The sequence below is a fragment of the Lynx rufus genome, unplaced genomic scaffold, assembly GCF_022079265.1.
Source record: "Lynx rufus isolate CCGP_SWC_20201006 ecotype Redwood Valley unplaced genomic scaffold, mLynRuf1.p SCAF_4, whole genome shotgun sequence".
In the NCBI taxonomy this organism is placed as follows: Eukaryota; Metazoa; Chordata; class Mammalia; order Carnivora; family Felidae; genus Lynx; species Lynx rufus.
In genome coordinates this window covers 12,587,836-12,608,210 of record NW_025814856.1, presented here as the reverse complement: position 1 = coordinate 12,608,210, position 20,375 = coordinate 12,587,836, and the positions used below count along the sequence as shown (strand labels likewise).

Genomic DNA, 20,375 nt, shown 5'->3' with positions numbered 1-20,375 from the left:
CTTCCCTGGTAACATGAGCAAATGCACATGCAAACACACACAAATGTAAACTCTTGCATACTTATCTGACACCAACATACAGGAGATCATCTTGTCCAGGTCTTGCCTTTGCCCCCTCTCATTTCTTTATCTATCTATATGGAGTCCCACTGCCGCCCCAACCCCATCCACTTGGTAGGGCTTGGCAGAGTCCTGAGTCTGCAAAGGAACCTTGCTCCTTCACAAATTCATTCATATATTTATTCAGCAAGCATTTGTTGAACACCTACTATATGGTAGGCACCGTTCCTGGAGACCCAGCACTATTCCTGGCCTCAGGCTGGTGCGGTCAGAGTGGGAGGGAAAGGGAAGGGCTGAGGGAGGCAGGGAAGGTAGGATCCAGAGCTCTCTCGCTTTAGGAAGCATGCTTTTACCTCCCCCCACCCCTTGACCCTCAACATTCGCCTGGGTCTCAGAAGATGAGGGGGAGCTAAGCAGAAGGGACATAGTGCTCTAGGTGGAAGGAATAGCACGTGCAAAATCATGGTGGTGGGGATTCCATTCTAGACCTTCTTATGTGCCTTACAGCATTTGGCCAGGCCACTCAATGGTTTTAAAGTCTCCAGAAATATTTGGTGAATGCATATTGCATACAATTAGCAAATGTGTACATGGGTGAGTTTGCCTCAAAACTAATAATATCACAATAAGCCCCGTTTATCCAGCATTCTGTAAGTACAGTGCTGAGGACTTTTATGCCCATTGCCCTCTTTAATCCTTACAGACATCCATTCTACAGATAAGGAAAACTGAGGCTCAGGGAGGTTCGACAACTTGCTTAGTGCCACAGAGTTAGAGATGTAGCTGTCTGACTCCACAGCCTACTGGGAATTCAGGGTGAAGGTTGAATCTCTTCTTGGAAGACTAACCCTCCCTTTCATGGGGTGAGAGTCTGTCCTGGGATCACCGTCTTCCTTCACTCACTCAATAAACAGACATGTCATTATCTCCCCCCATTCATTGTGGCCTCTCCCCCTGCTTCTCTCCCAGGAAGCTCTCACAAACCCCTCTTCCCCTGGCTGCCCTATTTCTGATGACCACCTAGCCAGGGGAGGTTGTCTCTGGGTCTTTGCTCTCACTATAATCATGGGATGCCCTCCAGGGTTGGCTCTGATTCATCTTCAGGGCTGCAGTCTTAGCCCCTCTCCTAACCCGCGCCTCACTTTCCTCCCACATACAATGGGCTTACTCTGTTGTCTCTGGGTCTTTGCTCTCACTATAATCATAGGATGTCCTCCAGGGTTGGCTCTGATTCATCTTCAGGGCTGCAGTCTTAGCCCCTCTCCTAACCCGTGCCTCACTTTCCTCCCACATACAATGGGCTTACTCTGTGAGCGCCAACTGGGACATCCCTAGTCCAACAGGCCTAGGTTTGAACCCTTAAATCCACCGCTTCCTGGCAAGTCCTGTATCCTCTTCATTCCTCAGCGTGCCCATCTGTAGAATGGGCACACTAGTCGCACCCACTGCCTAGGTTTGCTAGAACTCTCCAGTGAGATGAGGCACACAGAGCCCTTGGCATGCTGCCTGGCCTGTGGAAAAGTTCCGTAAGTGTGAGCCAATGACAGGAAAAATCAATGATGGTGTTTTTATTAATGGGGACTAAAAGCCTTCGGGAAGGAGGTCCGTGGGTGTAGGACGTTTCCTGAGAGCTCACTGCGTTCTCAGGCCTGAGGAGGGCTCAGTAGTACACAGGAGGTAAAAAGGCGTGCCAAGTTCATTGGAGGTAAACCAGGGAAAGGGGTTCAGCACCCTGGACAGAGCAGGGACAGAGCGTGCCACACCGCGGACGGCGCCCGCCTGCGCCCAGGGGGCAGATCTCACCACAGGGCTGCTGGAGGAGGAAATTATGTCATTATTTCATTGAACACTATTTAATGAGCACCTACTATATGTCAGGCCTAGTTCTAAGTGGCAGTGGGTAAAAAACACAGAAATCTCTGTCGAGGTTCTTGGTGTGTTTGTTTTTTTACACTGAAATCCCTACCTGGGCTCTGGCTTATTTCCGTTAACGGAAGGTAGGAGTCCTCTCTCCCAGATGAAAGCCAGTGGGGCCAGTGTCCTTATCACAAAACTCATATAGGCCGTTGGCATCACGCATAAAACCGCCAAATATCTCAAGATCAATTTCTGAATCCTTTATGCCTCCCTTCCCTCCTACTCCATCTTGTAGTGTTTGCCAACACCCAGTGAGCATGTCCTGAAGGGAGCTTCCTGATGCTTCCCTTGATGGTTGGGGTCCAACGCTTCCCCCGCCCCCACCCCAGGCCTGGCAAGTCAAGGAGAAGGTGCCCCTCAATTCCAGGGTTGTCCAGACCAGGGGCACACTTAGAATCCAACCAAATAATACAAATAGTAATGATGCTGGTGAGAGTAATAATAACAACAGTAGCAATGGCAGTATAATAATGCCGATTCTAATAATGACTAAAAAGAAAGGGGAGCAGGAGGAGGAGGGAGAAAGAGGGGAGGAGGAAGGGGAGAAGGCCCTACTTCGCTCCATTTCCTAGATGCAGAGCCTGGCGGCGCCTATGGAAGTCCTGAAGCCTGAGCCCCTGTGCCTACCTTCCCGGGTTCTGCCCTGGCCAGCATCTGCCTGTGTAACCACATTAATCAGTCAGGGCTGATGGGGTCCCCAAGGGCCGCGCAGGCTGCTGACCGTCGTGACACGGTGTCTCCCCAGCCTCCTGTCAGAGGGGCCAGCAGTGTGCACCTCCCCCAGCCGTCACTCCCAGCTGTCGCGTCGCCCACGCCCTCTGTGCTCACTTTATAAATAGCCTTGTGCGTGTGACCAGGAGCTCGCGGGGAGGGGTGGCGCTTCCGCCCCGCTGACCCCGATACTGCAGCGAGGGGGGTTGGGAGGGAGTGGCCGGGCAGAGACATGATGACTACGGTGGTGAAGGCGACAGTGACTGGGACCGTTTACTGAGGGGGAAAGACAGAAGGACCTAGACTTGGTTCCTGCCCTGAGACCCCTCCCTCCCTTTGAGGCCTCTCCTCCTCTGAGCCCCTCCCCTGATGACATCGCTTCTCTGCCTTCCTGAGTCCCCCTTCCCCACCAAGACCTTCCTCCAGCTCTCGAGCTTCCTTTCTTAGTCCTCTCCCCTGCACCCCTTACCCTATACCCCATGCCCCCCTGAGTCCTTCTCTCCACTCTGAGCCCCTTCCTTGATTCCCCCCCCACCATGTTTCTTTCTGAGCCCCACCCCCGAATCTCCCCCTCCTGCCTCTGAGTTCTCAGTAAGGAATATACAGTGATGTCCTCATCCTGGACCCACTCAAGGGTCCTGGAAGCCAGAGCCTGGCCACAGCTTTTGGGGCTAGAGCCTTCTAGCAATCAGTCCACTGTTGGTGGGCCCCAACTGAGCTCATCACCCTCTGGCCCACTGAGGCTTAAGGAGGAAGAAAGTGGGTGGTCTGAGGGAGAGGGGACAAGAGAGACAGAGACAGTCAGATGGGGGAGAAGGGGAGGAAGAGAAACAGAACCAGGAGAATGGAGACAGGGAGAGTCACCCCATCCCCACCCAGGAGGAGAGGATGAAGGACAAACTTTGGATGACTGGCCTCCTCTCTGAGCTCTGTCCCTGGTGAGGGGGCCCAGAGTGGGATCTGCGGGCCAGGCCAGGCTAGACACCAATCAGCCCCTCAGATCCCCCTCCAACCCTTCTCTCCCCACTCTGCCTCTCCTTTTCTCTGGCCCTCCCTAGTGGACATTTGTGCATCTCCCTCTTTCTGTGTCTCTGTCTCTGACTCTCATGACTTGTTATCTACCCCCCTTCCTCCTCTCTCCTTTTCTTCCTTCCGCCAGGCTGATCCCTCCGTGCGTGCCCCTTCCTCAGCCTCTGTCTGTGTCCCTCTCCGTCCTTCCTCCCTGCCTGGCCCCTGCCTCTGCACCATCACTGCTCCACCCTTCCCAATCAACAGGAGTGCAAGCAGGGGGTCCCCTAGGAAGGACACCTGCGGCTCCTGCTCTGGGTCCCTTTTTACAGACCAGGGCAGAGCTCAGAGACCTCAAAGAGGGCACCCTCCTAAGGGTCCCTGAGCTTCACTCAGCCCCAGGGGTGAGGAGCTGGGTGATTGAGCTCCCTGTGGGCTGAGTGGGGCTGAGGGTACAAGAAGGGGGCAGTGGGACAGGAGCTGAGCATGTACTCAAGAGAGGGGCCTTTGCCCATGCCGTTACGTGTCTTGAATGGGAAGGTGAGGAAGACAGGACACGGTGACTGATTTGGAGTGTGGGACAAAGAGAGACAGAGACGCAGGGATAAAATACAGCAGGAGACAGAGAGACAGAGAGAAAGCCAGATCTAGAAAACCAGAAAGAGAGAGATGGAGTAAGCCCAGAGAAGGGGGTTCACCTGCCCGGGTTCACACAGCACCATAGGCTGAACCTGACTCCACCTGACTCCGTGCTGAACCAGTGCTCGCCTCTCCCAAGGTCCAGCCGAGGGCTCCTTCTGCACTTCAACCTGCCAAGCCCAAACCCAGGGGTGTTGAGTACGATGCACAGCCCATCTGCATTTCAAGTTTGGTGGGGGTTGGGCAGTAGTATAGGAAGGCGATCATTCTCCCTCCTGCTCTGCGACTCCGGGGGGTTCGCTGTGCTTCTGGACGTCAATCCCCCCCGCCCCCCCACGGCCCCCACCCCCCCACCCGCCTGCACCGTCTTTCTGTGACAGGAACAAACAGTATTTACTGACAAGTGTTTAAAACCACTCCACACCCCCCACACCCCACCCTTGATGGGAATTCTCCCTTCATTGGTATCTTTTGGGCACTTTTGCAAGACAGAAATTCAAGCGATGTGGACAGAGATATGACCCCAAGATGGGAGGCCATGGCATTTGCCCACAAAAGGGCTGAACTTGGCTCTCAGAATAAAAGGAAGAGTAGCAACCCGCGCAACTTTGTTTCTAGGAATCTATCCTCCGACTCGCTTGCACAAACTCTTCAGTCCGTCCCGAGAGACAGCAAATTTCTACAGAGGGTGTCGAACGCTGCCATTGGCGTAGGAAGTAAAATAACGCACACGTGCACACGGCTGCTGGATCACAGACTGTGTGCCTCTAGCCCTGGAAGGAACCGGCAGTGTGGACTGCACAAGGCGGGGACTGTGGGGCCTGGGGTGGGAAGAGCCTTGTTCTCGTCGCGTACCGATCTCTGGGGCGCCTTGGATTTTGCAAAATGTGCGCGTGTTGCCCGTGGGAACCACAACGTACATCGAAAAGGAACAAGGGGAAAGGATGGTGGAAAACAGGAGGAAGGGCTCAGTGGGGAAGCAGGGTTTGGGTGGAGATACAGAGTGGGTGGCGGGGAAGGATGTCGGGAGCAGCTGCAGGGTGTGAGAAATGTTGAATGTAAGTTCCGTATCCCGTGAGAAGAGCCAGGGAAGAGTGGCACTGCTTTGACTCCCTTGGGACTGTGGGGTTACGTGAAACCCGGAGAGACTGGACCACCTGGGACCCGACACATATTTGGGTTTCACGTTTCATCGGCGGGTTGGGCTGGACAAGCCATAACAACCTCCCAGCGGGGGTTCGGATATCTCTCTGTGCGCTAAGGAGCCAGGTCTCTGGGCGGTTCTGTGCGACATCGCCCAGTCCCGTTTGAACATGAGACCTCAACCCCGGGGCGGGGCATTTGGTAGGACAGACTGAGCTGGATAATTGGGGGAGAAGCCTCACTGGCCTGACAGGGTCACTGGAGATCGCCTTTCTCCTCTCTCCCCACCTCTCTTCCTCCCTAACTGGTCTCTCACTGCTGCAATCCTGGAGGGCTTCCTGTGGGAGGCCTCTCCTGGGCCCTGCCCAGCTCCTTCTTTTGAATCCTGTTCAATTGTGGGGAAAGGCACAGCCAGAGGTGGGGGAGCTCTGGGGGCAGTTTGATGGGGAGGGAAAGGGGGCAGAAACTGCTCCCAGGGTCCAAATTTCCTTCAACCCTGAGGTCTGTCTGTGCTCATCTGTCTGATGGCTTCTCTCTCTCCCTTTCATCCCTGCCTCCCTCCTCTCCTTCCTGTTTCTCCTCTTCTTGTCTCTGTCTCTGATTTCATCTCTTTCTCTCTCTCTCTCTCGTTTTTGTTTTCTGTTTGATCTCTCCATCGGTCCCTTTTGCTCTCTGTCTCTGCCTTTCTTTGTCTCTCTGTTTCTGCGTCCCTGTCCTCTCTGCCTGTCTTGTTCTATTTCCATCTCGGTGTCTTTGTCTCTCTTCTCCCCACCTCTCTCCCCATCTCCTTTCCCTATCTCTGTCTCTCTCCACAGTCAAAAAAGCCAAGTTTGATGGTGCCCAAGGTAAGTGGCCTCTATTCCTGCCCTGTCCTGTGTCGTCTGTCTGTCTGTCTGTGTCTTGGAGACATAGGGGAGGGGGTCGGAGCCAGTGACAGGGGACTTGGGCTGCCTGTCTGCTGAGCATCACAGAGTGTCAGACCTGGCTTGTGATCCCAGAGTCTCCCCGGCCATCCCCTGGAGAACCCAGTGGAGGTGGGGCTCACCCTGAGCCAACAGCCCTTCCCAGGATCCTAAGAGACAGGCTGGGACTCCTAGATCAGGCTACAGGTGGGAAAAGTGAGGCTCGGAGAGGCGAAGGGAATTTCTTATTGTCATTTAAACAAAATATTTTTTAATGTTTACTTATTTCTGAGACCGAGAGACACAGAGCATGAGCGGGGGAGGGGCAGAGAGAGAGGGAGACACAGAATCCGAAGCAGGCTCCGGGCTCCGAGCTGTCAGCACAGAGCCCGACGTGGGGCTCGAACCCACAAATTGTGAGATCATGACCTGAGCCGAAGTCAATCGCTCAACTGACTGAGCCACCCAGGCGCCCCTTACTGTCATTTTGGTTCCCCTCTCCAGGGCCTCAGTCCTCCCATCTGAAAAACCAAAGCTATTGAACGTAGTCATTTCTAAGCAGCTAGATTAGGCACCCCCAAATCCCACAAGGCCCTTCCCTTATGCTCTGAGGGACTGGGGCGGGGGAGGGGCTCTGGGGGTCAGCCTGGGCTGTAGGCACAGAAACAGCTCTGTCTATTGGACCTGGTTATTGGACCGTGGCCCCAAGCACACGGAGACCCCGGGGGGTTCTAAGAGGGTCGTCTAGAGCTTGGGAAGGGGCATGGGGACTCCCTGGGCCCCTGTGCTGACCCCTGCTCTCACCACTGCAGAGAAATTCAACACGTATGTGACCCTGAAGGTGCAAAATGTCAAGAGCACGACCATCGCGGTGCGGGGCAGCCAGCCCAGCTGGGAACAGGATTTCATGTTGTGAGTCTGCAGAGTTAGCAGGGCCTGTCGCCTCGCTTGCTGGTCCCACAGAGCGAGCCGGACACCTGGGTGTTGTCTGGGACTCCGCTCCCTCCTCCCGCGGCCCCGCGGCCAGCCATCGGCTTTGCCTCTTGATCTCCGTGGCCACCAGCCAAGTCCCCGCTGCCCGCCAGCCTCCGCCCCTGGCCTCCTGCTGCTGCCCGCCTCCTGCCTCCCGGCAATCTGTTCTCCTCCAGGCAGCCAGGGGGATATTTTTAAAACTGCAAATCACATCCTGTCACTCTCTAAACTTGCCCATGGCTCATGGTTTGTGAACCTCAGAACAAAACCCACACTCTTCTCCCTAGCACCCCCTTTCCAGGCCCGGCCCCTGTGATCTCCTGCCAGCATCTGCCTCCAACTCTTCTGGCTCAGCTTGTTCCTGCCCCAGGGCCTTTGCACTTGCTCTTCTCTCCTCTCCCCCACCGCTCCCACCGGACCCGGCAGGCTCCATCTTGTCCTTTGGGTCTCACCGGTGTCACCTCCTCAGGGAAGCCCTCCCTGACCACAGCCCCAAGCTTCAATTGGAGGGCAGTTTCAGGTCTAGCCACCAAGTGTTATTTTAGTCATTTGTGTGATTTCTTTTCCTTTTTTAAAATTTTTTTAATGTTTATTTATTTTGAAAGAGAGAGACAGAGACAGAGACAGAGCCTGAGTGGGAGAGGGGCAGAGAGAGAGGAAGACACTGAATCGGAAGCAGGTTCCAGGCTCCAAGCTGTCAGCACAGAGCCCGACATGGGGCTCGAACCCACAAACCGTGAGATCATGGCCTGAGCCAAAGTCGGACGCTCAACCGACTGAGCCACCCAGGCGCCCCGTATGACACCCCATCTTCTCTGGTGATGACCGACAAAATACCAGGCCCCCTTTTAAGGCTTTGATTAAATCAACCTCCCCCCCCCACACACACACACACAAGCCTGGGAGGGAGGGCGCTATTTCAATCCTCATTTTACAGGTGAGGCAGAGGCTGGAGAGGCAAAGCCACCTGTTCAGTGTCACACAGCTCATACCTGGCAGAGCTGGGATTTGGACCCAGGCAGCCCTCAACCCCCCGAGCAGAGCCTGACTGGGGACGAGCACTGGTGGAGGCCATGAGAGAACCCAGAGTTGGGACCCTGGAGCAGAGGAATTTGAGGAAAGAGTGGGAGTTGCAGGTTCCAGGGAAGATGTGGAAGGGGAGAGACAGTGTGGTCCCCAACCCCCTGGAAACCAGTCACTGAACGACCAGGTCACAGATACACTCAAGGAGAACAGTCCTCGAGACAAATCTCCGGTAGATTGGTAAATTCAGTGAAGGGGGACATTCCCCAAGGTTTTCCTCCCAATCTGCTATTTCCAGGGTGGGTGCTGCGAGAAAAGTGCTTAGAGGTGGTATCATTCACATTCTCAGGGTTGTCCCCATATGATTGGATGGAGGTGACATTGGGAAGGAGGGAGGCATCCTGAATGCCCTTATCCTGGGGTAATAGGGAGCCACAGAGAGTGTTTGAGCCTCTTCCTCCCTTAGCCAGTACTCTCTGGGCCTGAGGGCTCCAGGAAGGGCCAAGGGAGTTGGGGGTTCAGGAGAGGTGATACCTTCCCGGGTTCTGCTGTGATACCCTGAGCATGTAACTTAACCCCTTGGCCTCAGTTTCCCCTCTGTAAAACAAGGATGACTGTGTTACCTTCCTGGTAGGCCTCATCCAGGCCTGGGGTTGAATTCCAGTTGGCTGTGTGTCCTAAGATAAGGCAGGCGAACGGACTTTTCTGAGACTTCACCCCTCACTCCTACCCCTTCATGCCCCTCCCCTCTCTCCACAGTGAGATTAACCGCCTGGATTTGGGGTTGACGGTGGAGGTGTGGAACAAGGGTCTCATCTGGGACACAATGGTGGGCACCGTGTGGATTCCCCTGCGGACCATCCGCCAGTCCAACGAAGTGAGTGGTGGGTCAAGGGCTGGGGAAGAGTGCCTTGGAGGGGCCCAGAGGCCAGTGGCCTAAACACGATGGACGCGTATCTCCGTCCGCCAACAACGTCTGTGATGGTGACTCCAAAGTCGCTAGGGTCTAAACTTCCATCTTTTTGCTCTGCCTTTCTCCCTGTGCAGCCAGGGACGGCTGCTGGAGGATCTCCGTTACGTCTGCTTTGCTGTCAAGGGAAGAAAAGGTGGCCAGGGAGGGGGCTCGCCCTCTTGGTTAAGGGCCTCATCTGGAAGAGGCTCACCGCACTTCACTCATAGCCTATTGGCTAGAACTTAGTCGTGCGGACGCTTAGCTGCAAGGGAGTCTGGGAAATGTAGTCTTGAGCTACATAGGCCGTGGCCCTGCTGAAGATGTATTCCGATGGAAGAGAGAGAAGGGACACATTGTGGGTAATGAGCACTTTGTGCAGGGGGAAGGCTGCACCAGCCCCGGAGGCGGTAGACCATAAGCTTGGCCTCCTCCCTGGCCCCCTGGCCTTAAGCCTCACCCCTTCCCCTCAGCCCCTTCATGCTGAACCCAGGGGGATCTTACCACCCTGGGACCTCTTCTTGCCATCTCTGCCCATCTCCTTTGGGAGGCCTTCTTTTTTTTTTTTTTTTTTTTCTTTTTAACGCTTATTCATTTTTTTTTTAATTTTTTTTTCAACGTTTATTTATTTTTGGGACAGAGAGAGACAGAGCATGAACGGGGGAGGGGTAGAGAGAGAGGGAGACACAGAATGGGAAACAGGCTCCAGGCTCTGAGCCATCAGCCCAGAGCCTGACGCGGGGCTCGAACTCACGGACCGCGAGATTGTGACCTGGCTGAAGTCAGACGCTTAACCGACTGCGCCACCCAGGCGCCCCAACGCTTATTCATTTTTAAAAGACAGCGCACGAGCAGGGGAGGGGCAGAGAGAGAGCGAGACACAGAATCGGAAGCAGGTCCCGGGCTCTGAGCTGTCAGCACAGAGCCCGACACGGGGCTCGAACCCACAAACCGTGAGATCATGACCGGAGCTGAAGTCGGCCGCTTAACCGACGGAGCCACCCGGGCGCCCCAGGCACTGGGAGGCCTTCTTGATGGCACTTGTCTACACTGCCAGCCTCAGCTCCCCCCACACCCCAACCTCCACCCTTTATAGGCCCCAAAGATGGCCTCTGAACCTTTGCACGTGCTGTTCCCTGGGCTTCAAGTATCCTCTCCATCACCCTCTAAGCCCAGCTCCGATGTGCTCTCCTCCAGGAAGTCTTCCCTAACTTCCCTCGGGATGCCCCTGCCCCCTCCCTTCCTCTGGCTTTGCCCTTGACTCTCTGGGCTGGAGGTGCCTGTGCCTGGCTCTGTCTCCTGTGACGGCGGGTCTGGTTTGTTCGCTTGGGGTGGGGGTTCTCCCCTGGCTGGGCTTCAGGGCTTTTATTCGAAGCGGGGGCCACATACGCCTCATCAGAGATGAGGAATAGCGACGCGAGCTTCAGACCCCCGCTACCTGGCCCCACAGGGCCTTCTCTCTGCGTCCTTGACCTACCGCGTGGCCCTGGACTGGGACCTTCTCTCTGAGTCTCGGTTGCCTCATCTGTAAAGTGGGGCACGACCCTTGCTCTCGGGGTAAGAGTGAGGTGAGGCGAAGGGGATCTTCTGTGAGAGTAGGGGGCCCACTGGCCGGCGTGCGGCAGATCCCTGCTCCACCCTGTGTCACTTTGGGCCCTGTCACCCCATCCCAACCCCCAGGAGGGCCCTGGAGAGTGGCTAACACTGGACTCTCAGGTCATCATGGCGGACAGCGAGATCTGCGGCACCAAGGACCCCACCTTCCACCGCATCCTCCTCGACACCCGCTTCGAGCTGCCTTTAGGTGAGTGTGGGGGGCACAGGACCCTCCTCGGGCCCAGGAGAACGGCCAGGCCTGGGTGGCTTCAGGCCGCCCTTCGTTCTGAAGATGAAGTTTCCTCTCTCCGGGAGAGAGAGTTTCGCAGGTGCGGCGAGGCAGCGGGCCACGTGTCTGCCGTGCGCAGAGCACGTCCCAGGCCCTCTAGGTCACCAGCAGACAGCCAGTTGCTTCTTGACCCATGGGGCTTGGGTCTGAGCTGTCCTGGGCTGGTCCTTGATGAGCTGGGGATACGAGGAGAGACAGAGGCAGAGAGACGTGTGGAGATAAACAGAGACAGAGACGCAGAGAAGCCCCTCTTGCTTTCTTGGACCCAGCTCGGTCATCTCCGTACCATCTTTCCGAGGACCCGTGGCTCCCCCACCCTTGTGACGCCACGAGCTTGTCCTCGGCCACCCACCGTTCATTCCCAAGGCGGCCTGGGGCGGGGAGGGACGGGAGCTCGCCCTGGTCTCCCTTCCTCTTCCTCCACCCCCTTGAGACCAGCCCCTAGGCCTGCAGGGTGCACTGGGTGAAGGCTGAGGGGCAGGGCGGGCTTCCAGACTCACAGCCGGGGCTCCGCTTCCAGACATCCCTGAGGAGGAAGCGCGCTACTGGGCCAAGAAGCTGGAGCAGCTGAACGCCATGCGGGACCAGGACGAGGTGAGCGTTGGAGGGGGCGGGGCGGGGGGGCGACTCCGTTCTTCTTGTGTCTGTCTCTCTGTCTCCCCACGTCCTCGTCTCTCTCCACTGGTCTCCCCATGTCTGTGTCCCTAACTGGACTAAATCGGCGATTCGTTTGGTCCCGTCTCAAAGCAAGGATGGCATCGAGGGGCATACAGTCCCCCAACGACCAACTGATCTCAATCGGCTCAAGTCCTGCCCTTGCCAGACGCCCTCGAGGAGACACAGGGGCCCTGCGGCAGTTCGTACCTCCGCTTTCCGCCCCACACCCCTCAACTCCTTGGGTCACCCGTTTGGACTTTCTTCAAAGTCCTCCTTCCCCTACTAGCTCTGGCCTCTGTACCCGTGTTGTTTCTTTAGTTTTTAATTAAAAAGATTTTTTGGAAAGTTTATGTATTTTGAGAGAGAGAGAGTAGGGGAGGGGCAGAGAGAGAGAGTAGGGGAGGGGCAGAGAGAGAGAGTAGGGGAGGGCAGAGAAAGAGAGAGTAGGGGAGGGGCAGAGAGAGAGAGGGAGAGTAGGGGAGGGGCAGAGAGTGTAGGGGAGGGGCAGAGAGAGAGTAGGGGAGGGGCAGAGAGAGAGTAGGGGAGGGGCAGAGAGAGAGAGTAGGGGAGGGGCAGAGAGAGAGTAGGGGAGGGGCAGAGAGAGTAGGGGAGGGGCAGAGAGAGAGTAGGGGAGGGGTAGAGAGAGAGAGTAGGGAAGGGGCAGAGAGAGAGAGTAGGGGAGGGGCAGAGAAAGAGAGAGTAGGGGAGGGGCAGAGAGAGAGAGTAGGGAAGGGGCAGAGAGAGAGAGTAGGGAAGGGGCAGAGAGAGAGAGTAGGGGAGGGCAGAGAAAGAGAGAGTAGGGGAGGGGCAGAGAGAGAGAGGGAGAGTAGGGGAGGGGCAGAGAGAGAGTGTAGGGGAGGGGCAGAGAGAGAGTAGGGGAGGGGCAGAGAGAGAGAGTAGGGGAGGGCAGAGAAAGAGAGAGTAGGGGAGGGCAGAGAAAGAGAGAGTAGGGGAGGGGCAGAGAGAGAGGGAGAGTAGGGGAGGGGCAGAGAGAGAGTGTAGGGGAGGGGCAGAGAGAGAGTAGGGTAGGGGCAGAGAGAGAGAGTAGGGGAGGGGCAGAGAGAGAGAGTAGGGGAGGGGCAGAGAGAGAGAGTAGGGAAGGGGCAGAGAGAGAGAGTAGGGGAGGGGCAGAGAGAGAGAGTAGGGAAGGGGCAGAGAGTAGGGGAGGGGCAGAGAAAGAGAGAGTAGGGGAGGGGCAGAGAGAGAGAGTAGGGAAGGGGCAGAGAGAGAGAGTAGGGAAGGGGCAGAGAGAGAGAGTAGGGGAGGGCAGAGAAAGAGAGAGTAGGGGAGGGCAGAGAAAGAGAGAGTAGGGGAGGGGCAGAGAGAGAGAGGGAGAGTAGGGGAGGGGCAGAGAGAGAGTGTAGGGGAGGGGCAGAGAGAGAGTAAAGGAGGGGCAGAGAGAGAGTGTAGGGGAGGGGCAGAGAGAGAGAATAGGGGAGGGGCAGAGAGAGAGTAGGGGAGGGGCAGAGAGAGAGTAGGGGAGGGGCAGAGAGTAGGGGAGGGGCAGAGAGAGAGAGACTAGGGGAAGGGCAAAGAGGGAGAGAGAGAGAGAGAGAGAGAGATGGAGACTCCCAAGCAGGTTCTGCACTGTCAGCACAGAGCCCGACGCGGGGCTCGATCTCACAAACCGCGAGATCGTGACCTGAGCCGAAGCCGGACGCGTGCCCGTCAGAGCCACCCAGGCGCCCCTGCCCCCCTGTTCTTCCGTGACAGTCCCCGTCTTCTTCGTGGCTCTGTGTCATCACCGCGCAAAGAGCCACTGAGGTCCAGAAGAACAGCCTTCCGAAGGCGAAGGCGAGGAAGAAGCCGCAGGCAAGACCAGAGCTCTGTCCCGTGGGAGGTGGAGCCCAAAACGGGCGACACTCACAAGTTAACCGTTTTTGTCCAGCCTCATGTCTCGTCTTCTTCTTTATTCCGCTCCCTGCCTCGGTTGCCCCACGTCTATTTGTTCCTTTCTCTCATCCGTGTTTCTTTTTGCTGTCGCGTCTCTGTTTCTCGCTCTGTGTGTGTGTGTGTGTGTGTGTGTGTGTGTTTCTCTGTGGACATCTGTATCCTCCTGCAGATGGAGGGGATTTGGGAAGCCGCGGGCGGGGGTCAGAATGGAACAGAGCAGAGGGCCATCTGGGTCCCCTGGCTTCTGTCCCTTCCTGAGAGGCACTCTCTCTCCTTCCCTCCCTCTCAGTATTCGTTCCAAGATGAACAAGACAAGCCTCTCCCCGTCCCCAGCAACCAGTGTTGTAAGTATCTCTCGAGTCCTCCCTGGGCATCAGCTGAACCCTCGTCCCTCCCCCACCCGGGGCTGTCCTGTGTCACGGGCCACTCCCCTCCAGAGGACAGGTCCTAAGAACGCACGATGCCTGCTCACGGTGCAGTGGAAAGAAAAGACCTGGGACCTGAATGCGAGTCCTGCCTTGCTGTGTGGTCGCAGGCCTGCCGGTGTCCCCCTCGGATCCACAGAGCCCCTCTCTGTGAAAGAGGGTGTGACAGTGCCTTCAACCCTGACGCCTGTTGGAAGGACGCAGAGGAGTCCTTCTAGAGACTTGAAAAACCCTTGGCAGACCCTTTCGTGTCACTCGCCGGACCCTGGATGAGGGCCTATAACTCAAACAAACCTCCGCGGGGCCCACGCAGACCTCCCCCGCCCCCACCCCAGCAGCCCACAGTCAGACGGTGTAGACAGACAACCCTGTTAACACAGGGCGCACGAACGATGGATGAAGGCTTTTTCACTCGCCCATTTTCTGAGGCAGAGAAACCGAGGCCCAGGAGGAGACGCCACTTGCCCAAGGCCACACACCCAGCCGGAGGCAGAGCTAGGACTTGAACTCAGGTCTGCGGGGCTCCCAAGTTTGCTTCTCTTTCCACTGCACCGCATCTGTTGATGGCAATGACAGTCCCGTGCCTCTGACCGCTGCCCCTCCGTCGAGGCTGAAGTCTGCAGGGGGGTTTATCCTCCTTGGCCTTACGGAGACTCAGAGGTACCCAGGCCAGTCGCGCCTGGGCCAAGGAGATGTCTCTCTCCTAAAAGTGCCCTCCGAGTCCTCTGGAGTGGGGAGAAAGGGACAAATCATGCAGTCTCAGGGCAGAACCCCACCCGTGGCACTTTGCCCCCCCCCCCACCTTTCAACCTCTTTCTCCTTCTCCATCCTGCTCCCCCTTCCCCCTTTTGCTCCCCCCCCACAGTCTCCCCTGTATGCGTTGTCGACCCCCCAAATGCCCAGGATGGTAACCACGGAGCCCAGTGGGTGGAGGGGCTGGGGGGGGGGACTGCACTTGGGGGACCTCCTTTCTTGGGGCTGCTATCGAGAAACCCTTTGACTTCCCTACCTGGGGAGGGGTCATCACCGCCCTGAGGAAATGACAACCCCCCTCCCTGGTGGCGAACGGGGTCACTGAAGGGGTGGGGTGGGGACAGCATCAGGCAGGAGCAGACGGGTGACTCCCGGACAGGTGGACTGAAGGAAGGGGTGAGTTCAGTTTGGGAACGGAGACTTACCTTACCCCTCAGCCTTTACCTCCAAGTTCTCTTGGGAACAGTTTGTCGCCTCCGTTTCACGGAGGAGGCAGCCAGGTGTCAGGACTCTGGCCCGAGGCATTTTTCCCAAGATGCCCGGGGTGGGGGTGGGGGGCGCTGGGGTTGAGGGGATGGGGGGAAATGTGGTTCTCTCCCCGGTCCTGATGCTCAGAAGCTGTGTGACTTTAGGCTGCCCACTCTACCTCTCTGAGCCCTATGCCTTCACCTGTCAAACGAACAGAATTATTAAACCCCACCCAATGGCGGGTGGGGGGGGTGGTGGTATTTCGAAGTGTAGGATTTCCAGTTCGGGGTTTCTTTCCTTGTTTGCCGGAAGGGGGAGGGCAGGGGGGATAAAACCCTGGGCCCGAATGTCCCCTTTATTACTTCCTGGCTGAGCCTGTGGCCTCTTTGAAGGATGCGGTTACCCCACCTTGATGACCGGAGGCAGCACAAATGTCAGGGGGGTTAGAGTGATATTCTGAGACGCTCGGGGCAGGAGGGGATCGAGGTCCTGGGGTGGGAGGAGGAGAAGGGGAAAATGAGGAGGATGGGGGAGTCCCCCTCCCCGCGCCCCCCCCCCCCCGCCTGCTCCCTTTTATTATCTCTGCCCCTTCTCTTTGTAGGCAACTGGAATTATTTTGGCTGGGGTGAACAGCAGAGTAAGTACTCAGCTTGATGTTCTGGGGGGCCACGGGGAGGTGGGGGCCTTGGCAACCCCGAGGCCCCCCTGCCCGACCGCCGGGGAATCGGGGAGCCGGTGGCTGGGGGGCCTGAGGACTGATAAGACCCCGCCTGTGCCCTCCTGTCCCTGGCCATTGACGTCTGTCTCGAGGGTCCTGCTCTGCTCGCTCGGGAGCGGGCACCATTACCGGGGTGGAGGGATTCCGCCGGGAGGAGTGGGCATTTCGACCAGAGACCTGTCTGTCTCCAGCTGGGCACTGTGACCCCTTCCCCCCTGTCCCCCTGTATCTCCTCTCCTGTGACTCCTTCCTGTCTTGTCTCCCCACCTTCCTCCTCCGCCGGGAAATGGGCCCCAGTGTCACTCAGAGGGGGGTAGGTATGGGGGGAGAGGGTCTTTGAGAGAGCAGCTGGGCAGGGAACCCCGGGCACGGATCACTCCAGAGACCTCAGCTCCCAAAGCCCCCTGCCATCTTCCTCCAATTTAACCCCCGGGGGAAGGAGACCAGCCGTCCCCTCCCCCAACAACTGGGTGCCCATTTATCTCCCCAAGGAATAGCTCCCTTTCCTCCATGTCTTGCCCCTTCCAGAAAAATCCAGGCTTATAGCCTGAACGCGAATCTCCCTCCTTCCCTTTACCCCACCAACTAGGAACGCCTCCACCAGTGCCCACAACCTGACGGCCAGACCCCGCTTCCCCCTTCCCTCCGGGACCAGGGGAAATGTTTACCGCTACTTTGATCCGGAGCAATTTGTCAAAAACCCATTTAGCCAGAAAAAGCCATTCGGCAAGCAAGAGGGCCCGGTACCAACCAGTTTGCCACAGACAAACGGCACGGTCGACAAACAGAGATATTTTTTGGTTAAAACCAACGTGGCGAAAGCTGATCGCTGGGTCAAGGAGCACAAAGACGGTCGGGCCAGTGGGTTGAAACACAAGTGGCTGAAAATGCCTCTCTGGGCAAGCAGGCAATTCGGTCAAAAACCATGTGGGAGGAAGCGGAGTCAGGGTGGAAACAAAACAAAACAAAACCAAAAAACCCAAACCGATAGAAAGCAATTTGCCCCCCAAAACTGGACAATGTGTCTGGAAAAAACAAACAAACAAACCAACACCGTTCGCCGACTACACCCGCAGCGTCAGGCAGTTTGGCTGGGAGCATCTTGGCCTGGTCCAGGACAGTTGGGCAGAAAGGGTGCCGGTTTGGTTAGGGGCTCTGCACCCAGAAAACTGGGTAGCGAACAAATTGGTCAAAGGAACAATTCGGTAACGTTGACAAGTCGTCCAGAATTCCACGGGGACACTCTGTCCGGATTTCAGATCCCCGGCTTCAGGCCTCCGTGGCCTCACAGTTATACCCTGATGCGTGTAGACCTGAGCCGTGGAAATTCACATCTGCCTCTGCCTAAAATGCCGGCACTGATGGCACCCAGCACATCAGATGGTGGCCGCTTACGACAGGGACAGGATAAAAAGCTCGTAGGTCACAGTGGCCCGAGTCAGATGAGAAACCAGGAGGCCAGAGTGACCTTGATGAGCTCGCCGAGAATGAATTCAAGGTTTCTCAAAAGGCAAACTAACTGAGGGAATGAATCCAAATAGGTGTTTACATGAAGGATGAACTTGATGTTTTTTAACGTTTGTTTATTATTGAGAGACAGAGAGAGACAGAGCACGAGCGGAGGAGGGGCAGAGGGAGAGGGAGACAGAACCCGAAGCAGGCTCCGGGCTCTGAGCTGTCAGCACAGAGCCAGATGCGGGGCTCGAACCCACGCACCGTGAGATCATGACCTGAGCCACCCAGGCGCCCCCCCCCCACCACCACCGTTCACCCCATTTAAAAAAAAATGGACCTATTTGTCAAATACATAGAAACAGACACGATTAGCTGGGGGGGGGGGAATTAGGAGATTAAAATAATAAGGCGAGAAAAATACACACACATCCGGAACATGAGCAAAGAAACCTAAAGGCATTAAAAAGGGGCAAATCACCCCCCTTGGCATTTAATATCACCGGTCAATTCACGCCCTGGGCCACCTAATCTGGGCCTTCATTTCTTTTCTTTTGTTTTCAAGGGTTGCCTTTTAAATAAATTGAGTCTCTACTGTCCTAATCACAATCTCGCATCCTTCGACGCTGTTCTTTTTTTTATCAAGGAAAACAAACCAAACTAAAATGCCCTTTAATGCTTATAAAACACTTGAAGTTCAGCACTCTGCTCTGTTCCATTCGGCCGTAGATTCTGGGTGCGCAATGGTCTTGCCTAAGAATCTAAGAATCTGACCTAAGAATCTAATCCTTTTCGAGGCCTATAGTATCGTCAGCCCCCATGTTTGTTCCCACACGTGTGAGCTCAGATCTAGGAACCCCATCCTCGGACATCGAGAAATCTCTGAGGCTTAAAGGAAATTTCTACTCCAACCTTGTCCCCCTGATCTCCCTCTGAACGTCCCCCTGAGTATTTGTGTGACTTCTCTTATGGGAAGCTCACTGCCTGATGGAAAAACTCATCGTGCTTTCAGAAAGCCTGGACTTTAGCCGAGTCCGTGCTCATGTTTGAGCCGAAGGACACCCTCCAATTTGCCCCTGTCCCCCCCACATTATAGGACCTATGTTGGACCCCAGACTAGGAGTCCAGTCTGACTGGCAAAGCAGGGTTTTCACCTCCCTTATCCTGCAGCCTCTGCTTCTGTTAACGTGACCCGAGATCCTGCATTCTGGCAAAGATCCCTCTTCTTGGGTTAGCAGACAGCGAAGACTCCCTAAGTCTGAGAGACTGTGTTGGCCTCCGTTGGACGCCCTCTCTCTCCCTCCCCTCCTCACCCTCTTCCCTCCCCTCCTCTCTCTTCCAGACGATGACCCTGACAGTGCGGTGGACGATCGCGACAGCGACTATCGCAGCGAGACAAGCAACAGCATCCCACCACCCTATTACACCACATCCCAGCCCAACGCCTCAGTCCACCAGTACTCTGTCCGCCCACCACCCCTGGGCTCCCGGGAATCTTACAGTGACTCCGTGCACAGTTATGAGGAGTTCTCCGAGCCGCGGGCCCTCAGGTAGCCACGGTGTTCGAGAAGGGGATCCGTGTGCGTGCCTGTGCGTGTATCTGGCTCTGGGTCCCAGAGTGGAGAGAGGAGTAGAGGACCTGGGGGAGCTGGGCGTGGAGGTCAGCGGGTCCAGGAAAGCAGCATTCTTGTAGGGTAGTAGAGCCCTTTCTTTACGCTAAACCTGGTAAGAAGGTCTCACGAGCTTGGTCAAAGGGGGTGTGCTTTGGCTGACGAAGGGGAGCGGAGTCAGGAGCCCCCCCCCCCCCCGCCCGAGCGGTGCCCCTGAGATGTGGGGGTGCCTGGGCGCTCCCTTTAAGGGCGCTGGCGATTTTGGAAAGAGTCTCCCAGCAAGCGGCCGGCTGGTGGTCCTGGCGTGGTCCTGCCCTGATGGCCCGACTCTGTTTCTGACTGGCAGGCTCGGGCACAGTCCCTCGGGAGCTGCCCCTGCGCGCTCCGGCCTCTACCGCTACCCCCTCGAAAGTCGGCTGGCCCTAGACCTGTCCGACAGGCGGGCCACGCCACTGCCCGGTGCGGGGCGCTGGTCTCCAAGCCTGCGAGGCTGAGAGTCGTGCCTGCCGTCCTTCCGCGCCGACCCGATCACCCAGCCCTGGTTGCCAAACAAAACTGCGACGCACAGGGTATTAAACGGATCGCACGTTTGTAAAGCGCCTAGAGGGGCGTCTGAACGTGCCACGTAGTGACTGTTGTGTCGACAGCACAAACGATACCGTTTGGAGCTAACTGGGTGCCCCGTGGGTGCCCAGTGACTTTGGGTTGTGGGTCTTTTTCCGAACTACCTGCTCTCCCCAGAATACGGTTCCCCCATTCAAGCCTCGCTCCCATTCATTTGCATACCCAAGCTGGCTCAGGCCAGAAGCGATTGTGGGAACAAAGTTTCAACGTGTCGGAAACAGCTGAGAGGAGAGTCAGAGACCAAATATTAGTGAAAAGGAAAGGTCTGCCCTGGGAGAAAGAGAGCAGGGGAGTGGCCATAGCATCCTACCCAGAGAAAATGCCAGAAAGGGTTGGCTGGGAGAAGTCTGTCTACCGTGAGCATTCCTGGGACAGGATGGGGGGGGGGCGGGAGTCGGGGTAAGAGGAACCCTCTCCTCTTGTGCTTTGGTGAGGCTACACAGGAGTGAGGGGAGACCCTCCAGAAGCAGGGGGGAGGAGAGGAGGTAGAGGTAGAAACAGCTTGCATTCCCCCGAGAGTGACTCAAGCCGCGCTCCCTGGCCATCCTGGCCGTGCTGCCTGGTGC

General features: G+C 56.6%; 1 protein-coding gene across 1 annotated transcript in view; it reads left to right on the top strand.

The window, feature by feature from the left end:
• The first annotated feature begins 5,355 nt into the window (after positions 1–5,355).
• The window catches only part of UNC13A (unc-13 homolog A), a 52,005-nt gene continuing 36,985 nt past the window's right edge, over positions 5,356–20,375 (top strand). The window contains exons 1-9 of the mRNA XM_047094605.1: positions 5,356–5,377; positions 6,294–6,323; positions 7,193–7,292; positions 9,135–9,252; positions 11,005–11,128; positions 11,730–11,803; positions 14,049–14,103; positions 16,007–16,042; positions 18,918–19,125. Of these exons, the coding sequence (XP_046950561.1) occupies positions 5,356–5,377; positions 6,294–6,323; positions 7,193–7,292; positions 9,135–9,252; positions 11,005–11,128; positions 11,730–11,803; positions 14,049–14,103; positions 16,007–16,042; positions 18,918–19,125 (767 nt within the window). The remainder of the gene's footprint in view (positions 5,378–6,293; positions 6,324–7,192; positions 7,293–9,134; positions 9,253–11,004; positions 11,129–11,729; positions 11,804–14,048; positions 14,104–16,006; positions 16,043–18,917; positions 19,126–20,375) is intronic.